The sequence below is a fragment of the Solanum verrucosum genome, unplaced genomic scaffold, assembly GCF_900185275.1.
Source record: "Solanum verrucosum unplaced genomic scaffold, falcon-dt-bn FXZP01000125.1, whole genome shotgun sequence".
Classification (NCBI taxonomy): domain Eukaryota; kingdom Viridiplantae; phylum Streptophyta; class Magnoliopsida; order Solanales; family Solanaceae; genus Solanum; species Solanum verrucosum.
The window spans coordinates 305,527-311,639 of NW_026019923.1; the positions used below are offsets into that span (position 1 = coordinate 305,527).

Sequence of the window (6,113 nt, forward strand, 5' to 3'; positions counted from 1 at the left end):
TTTATTTGACTTACACGTGTCTTCACTCTTCACACGTGTGTCTCATTGGGGCGGAGCTAAAAGTTCGAAAATAGATTTGGTCAAGTTCAGTAATTTTTGCTTGGTGTGTTAAGAAGTTTTATTGAATACGTATAGATATTAAGTTTAGAACACAGTTATTAATATTTGAAATAGTTAAAATTCTGATTTCACTTTTGTTATCACCTCTAGTACAGATTCACGTGAATTCAATAGTTTCATTTTTATCCAAATTTTATGTGTGAGTAGCTAATAATTAAAGTATCAATTATTATTATTTATTTTGATATAATGAAAATTCATAAATTTCGAATTCTGATTTTAACCATTTGAAAACCGCCTCAAGGTTTTTTTTTTTTTTAAAAAGAAAGAAATAAAAGTCATTTGTTGTTGGTGTTGCTGATGTTGTCTTTGCGTAACTCTATCTTTGACTTTGTGTTTGCTGTTTGTTGCTGAAATTAAGGTCAATGTTTCATTAAATTTAATTAATATTTAATTGCCTCAATCCCAATACTAATCACGTAAACAAACATTTAATTAATTTTTAAAAAATTCCCAATTCTTGCGGCAACAAAATAGCAGTATTTAATGTAGGACTTTGTTTTAGGGTATCTTGTTTTCAAATGTTTTTGGTCTACCATGTGACTTCTGCTCTTTTAGGGACTGCAGATTATGTCGTGTACACATGGCATTTTATTATTTTTTCGCCGAACGTTTGATACTTATATTTAAACTCGATTAGGATTCAAACTCAAGATTTGAGGTAATAGGTGGAGGGAGGTTTGCTTGTTGATTTAGTACTAATAATTTTTGTCAATTATTTGATTAGACATATACTTAATCATTATCAAGATTAATAATAAGTCCAATTTAAAGAAAAAAACAAAATCTTTTTAAAGATAACATAATCGTGTACGCAAAATATCTAGAATCCTTTTAAAGATATATACTTTCTAATTTCTAAATATAATATCCTTTGATCCAATAATGATGTTGACAAATATATTTTCCCATATTCCGACCAACACCTTTGTGCAGGTCTTCCATATATTTAGAATTTCGTAAGTCGTCTATATCACACCCCTTTTAGAATATGATTTTCCTCAAATCCTACATAAACACGATGATATTTTTTATGATGTGATAGGTGTAGTTAGGCCGTGAACAACCATCATACTCGTACAATAAAAGTTGAATATGTTCGATCTATAATCATTAAGGCCTTCTGGAATGATCAACTTAATTCATCGAGTCGTTCAAAATGACCAATTAATAGGCTCTATATGTGCTTATCTATGCCTTTTCTGCAATCAAATGTGTTCCTTTCCACTCTTTTGACTTTGGAGATGTTATGAGGCAGAGACAGATCAAGAATTTGAAGTCAGTGACAATGAATGTTTGACTTTGTATATGCGTATGTGAACAAAAAATCCCATTTATATATACATATAGTTCGAGCTGAAGACAATAGATGTGCGTGCATTCGCCGCTAGAATACTAAATCATCAATAAAACAAGAAAAAAACTTTTAAACTATATACTGATTAGATATATAGAAAACAGAAACTAGAACAAGTCTTTTAAGCCTTCTTAGAAGGCCTTTAATTAACAAATGGAGTACTAGAATTAGCAGACAAAGCCTACAAAAAACAAGTTCTATCTTGTTCTTTGTAGGTATTGTCTTGAAACAAAAACTCGGAAACGATCCCAAGAAAAGTGAAAACTACTAGTAAATATACTGAAACGTTGATGCAAAACGCAAACTTTTCCACTCATGAACTAGGTAAATTGAACATCATCATCGTCAGCATGTCCGAAAGAGTTGAGATGTTAGGAACAAAGCACTCGATCATCCAGCTATACAGTTCGAAAAAAGGAAAGTGGAGATTTACTTGTTCTCTCTATTCCCTGATTCCTACATTGTCACTGCTTGAATCAGTTAGAATTGTTAACCTTCGCGCTGTTTTCATGAAGTCGCTGCAAAATAGAGGAAAGAAACACTTCCTTACTACGAAAGCAATGTGAAATATTTCATTATATGAATAAACAGATAATGGAGTATGTTGGAAAACATGGGAAATTTTTTGAAAACATACCTATATGGTTCATCACCAAGTTGCTTGACCGAGCCAGTGGTATCCCGGTAAAGTACGTGATTAAGCATCTCCGAGTTGTCAATACCGAACATATTTGCCAATTTCCTGCATAACTCTTCGTAAGATCCTAGCAATGAAAGATCCAGAGTGCGACCTACATCTTCTGATTCCATAAAAACCTTACAGTGTCCAATCTCGGTATTAGGCTCAGATTGAAATGTGTCGCATGGTGAGCGTTCTGTTAATCCACGTTGATTGAGTGCAGAACCTGAACCATCGGACACGTTCCCGATTTTATCAGCATTTCCATCAGAGGAACTATTCCCTGTACGAACAGTAGAAACAGTATCTCCCGAGCAGCTAAGAGAGATCTGCTGCTCAGTAAGTATAGGTTGACCAAAAAGCACGAGTTGTGGTGCTTTCCCAATATCAGATTTCTTCGTAGAGTGAGCAGAATTTCCCATGGTTAGCAAGCAAGATATATTCTCATTGTTGCATGGCTTGCTGATCATTGGAATATTCAGGGGTCTACGAGGTGCTGCTGCAGCCTGATCAAGTGGTGGAAAACCAACCGGAAACAAACTAGAATGCAACTTATTGAAATGGAGATCTGATAATGATAAACCATATTGAGCATGCCTGGCTCCCTGCATGCCAGCAGGGGTGTTGTCGGGAAGACAACCAAAGGGGCTATTAGGCCCTAGAAGGTGGTTGCCGGAGAAAGCCGGCATAGGAAGGTGGCCATCGAGAGGAAAATCTGGATGTTGAGGTAATCTTAGTTTCTTTCGTGGGGGCGAAAAGGGAGAAAGATGAATGGTAGGCATGTTTGAGACTAATTCCACAAGCCATGGGCTGACACGTTTTACGTTTTGGAGCAGATCAGGTTCGTCCCACGTCACCTACAGCAATTCATCACAATTTAAGTCAGGATCATACTAAATTAAGCAAGAATTGATTGATTGTCGGATTCTGTCCCTTTCTTTTGTAAGTAAAGAAACAGGACACACTATGTAATAATTCAACCCTCTGTTTGGGAAATAAAAGCTACAACTCCAAGTATTGTTCATTGAGTTCAAATACAGGTATCAAAACTCTCCAACTTCACGAGATTGTGAAAATCATCAAACATCGTGTTACAGAAAATTAAAAGTCCCTGATTCTTTTTTTCTCTAAAAACAAATTTAAATACTTTATCTTTTCTACAGATTAGGAGTTCTTTTCCTTTTTGGTATACCAATCTGAATCACTTCCTATGAGTATATGTGTATAACATAACGAGTGCAACACTATGTTATTAATGAAATGATATTTGTTTTTCTTTTTTAATCAAAACAAAAAACGAATCTGTGGGGAACAATCAGCACAAAATGTGAGAAACATTATGTGACCGAGTATGTGTGCTTACATCAGGATCATATATGACAGATCACAATGGGGATGCACTAAATAAAGATGGTATTACCTGAAGAAGCCTCCACGGTGAATCTGGCCATCGAACGGGATCGGAGACCTGAACTGAAGATATAGTTCCCATGAACCAACTTATCCGTGAAGAATCTTCAGTTTCAAAAGGCATCTTGAACCTCATCCCCGAGCACCAACGGATCTGCAATGCTGACTTTACAAGCGATGACTTCACGCAGAACTCCGGAGTACTAGCACGAGGGTAGTAGATCACCTCAAATGGCTGTCCACTGGCTGCAAGATTTGCAGCTTCAACAACTGATTCTGCCTTCACTTTTCCCTTGTTCATCAAGTTCCCACCATTATTCCCATTCCCATTTCTCATTAATTTATTCTCATCTTCCCTAAGAAAACTGGAAAACCCTCCGTATGGTACCATACAATTCCCTCCAGCCGGATTCCATCCAGAAGAAGTCTCAGGTCCACCTCCAATTCCCCTCTTTGCCCTCCGAATGCCTACACAAAGGTCCCCGTTTTCAGCCCTCAAGAACACAATGGAATCACCCGCGACGAGCTTTTTATGGTTCACAAAAGTACTCCATCCAGTCGTCAACAGATGGCGCCTTGGCGTCCCTCTATAAATATGCCTGAATTTCCACGTCTCCCCATGAACATCCTTAGCAAGGATGGTCTGAACAGGAGGATCCGCAGAGTAATCCAGACGAGGAAAGATCGTCTCTGCACAATACCTTGGGACAGAGAAACCTCCACCATTATTCGCATCTGATTGCGTTAACGTCTTAGCAAATGAACTAGGCTTATCTTGGTTATCCGAACCATTCATCCCAACAACCCCATCATCATCAAATTCAACCTCATTCCTACCAACAGGAATCAACCTAATTTTGGCAAAAACCTCATCAGTCTCAGGATCTGCCATATACTTAATTGCGGAGACTTTACAAGGAATATACGACGGAATCCTAATGGAGCTCCTAAAATCAACATTTCCAGAGGCATGCTCTGAGTGTCCTTGAGGAAAGTAGAAAACTTTTGAACTAATTGAAGGCATTTGTACCATACTACCAGCACAAGCATGCCATAGTTGAGAATCTAAACACTTTTCTATTTCCTTCACTTTGTCCTTTGGATCCATAAATGTAATCATCTTGATGTCAACAAAATCTTACTAATATGACAATCAATTCAAGAACCAACAAGTCTTTCACCTCATAAATACTTACTTTCCCATTAGGAATAGAAATGCTGTCATCAAATAAAAAGAAACAAATATTCTTTAAGCATATTAATTGTACCAATTAGCAAAAAACAAAGTAAATCACAATAAATTCAACTCAAAGAAGTTTCAAAAGTCCATACCTTTTTTATATCTGTTCAACAAAGAAATCTATCTCCAGAAACACCAATTATAAGTACATAATACTCAAGAGAATTTGCTGAATTACCACCAAATTAGAACAATTTTACAAGATTCAACCCAAAACCCCTCATTTTCTTCAATTTGACCGCTTCAAAACATAAAATTCCCTCCTAATCATCCATTAAACACAAAATAACTGAGGTCTCCAACAACCTTGACTCACTTTGAGCTCAAAATCAAGCAAAAAATCCAATCTTTTTTTCTCAAAATCAAGAAACACTCAAAATTTGCTCCAAGAAACCAAAAGATTCCACCTTTACACTGTTTTTGCCACACCCACAACAAAATAACAGAACCCCACTTCACAATTCACCAGACAGAAACAAGAAACAAGAAAAAAGACAGGAAAAAAAACCAAGAAAACCCTAACAAATCATCAAAATTGGTGGAAAGTGAAAAACTGGTTTAGAGTGGGCTTTCGCTAACAATACTCTTTGTCATGTTTTTGTCTCAAAATACACACAAATATATATATATTTCTCACACAAAAGAGAAAGAGAGAGTTCTCTGTTTGTATCATACAAAAAGAAAAAGATGTATACATATATATGATGACTCCTCTATGCACTCTATGTCCACACATGTGTGTGTGTGCCCATGTAAAAAACTTGTCTATTTCTCTCTCTCTTGCTCTGTTTTTAACTTTCACTATTTACCTATTCGATCTCTCAATTGGAAGTCTAATTAAATTAGAATCATTATTTACGGATAGAGTCTATTCGGTGTAGGGGTGTGCATTTGGTTTTTTGGTTTTTGGTTTTGTAAAAGTGTAATCCAATCTGATTCAAAATAAATTTGGTTTGGTTTGATTTTCCTCTATTCGGTTCGGCTTTTTTCGATTTGGTTATTCGGTTATGTCAATAATTAATAACATACATAGCCAAAGTAATAATATTTAATCCCTTAAATATACTTTCTAATATAAATCATAAGTAAAACTTAAAACACAATACTTATAAGTATACCTATTAGAGATGTAATTCAAGCATAAAATATAAACGTAATCATCATGAAAGACAATAACCAAAAAGGGACAAAAGTGATTAACTCCAACTTAATTCTAAGCCTAAACATATATATATATATATATATATATATATATATACATATAATTCGGTTTTTTTCGGTTTTTATTTTTAAAATCTGAAACCAAA

The 6,113-nt window shown here is 35.4% G+C and overlaps 1 protein-coding gene across 2 annotated transcripts; it reads right to left on the reverse strand.

Annotated features, from left to right (window-relative positions):
• Positions 1-1,541: 1,541 nt before the first annotated feature.
• Positions 1,542-4,822, reverse strand: LOC125823621 (auxin response factor 18-like). 2 transcript variants are annotated; one of them, XR_007442720.1, is made up of 4 exons: positions 3,577-4,822; positions 2,299-3,013; positions 2,115-2,219; positions 1,881-1,995 (listed from the first exon to the last, which is right to left on the reverse strand). XR_007442720.1 is itself a non-coding variant. In XM_049502968.1 (3 exons), exons 1-3 carry the CDS (start codon positions 4,684-4,686, stop codon positions 1,920-1,922), a joined length of 2,085 nt encoding a protein of 694 aa, XP_049358925.1. In that variant the 5' UTR covers positions 4,687-4,821; the 3' UTR covers positions 1,542-1,919. The 2 variants fall into 2 exon arrangements, 1 of the variants encoding a protein (XP_049358925.1); XM_049502968.1 differs by having other exon boundaries at positions 1,542-1,995; positions 2,115-3,013; positions 3,577-4,821.
• Positions 4,823-6,113: the final 1,291 nt, after the last annotated feature.

Bases quoted from the DNA above. Each gene is read 5' to 3' on its own strand.
- LOC125823621 (XM_049502968.1), bottom strand. From the start codon at position 4,686: ATGATTACATTTATGGATCCAAAGGACAAAGTGAAGGAAATAGAAAAG. The intron at 3,014-3,576 runs GTAATACCATCT...GAATTGCTGTAG, and splicing joins CACCGTGGAGGCTTCTTCAG to GTGACGTGGGACGAACCTGA. The intron at 1,996-2,114 runs GTATGTTTTCAA...TCTATTTTGCAG, and splicing joins CTTGGTGATGAACCATATAG to CGACTTCATGAAAACAGCGC.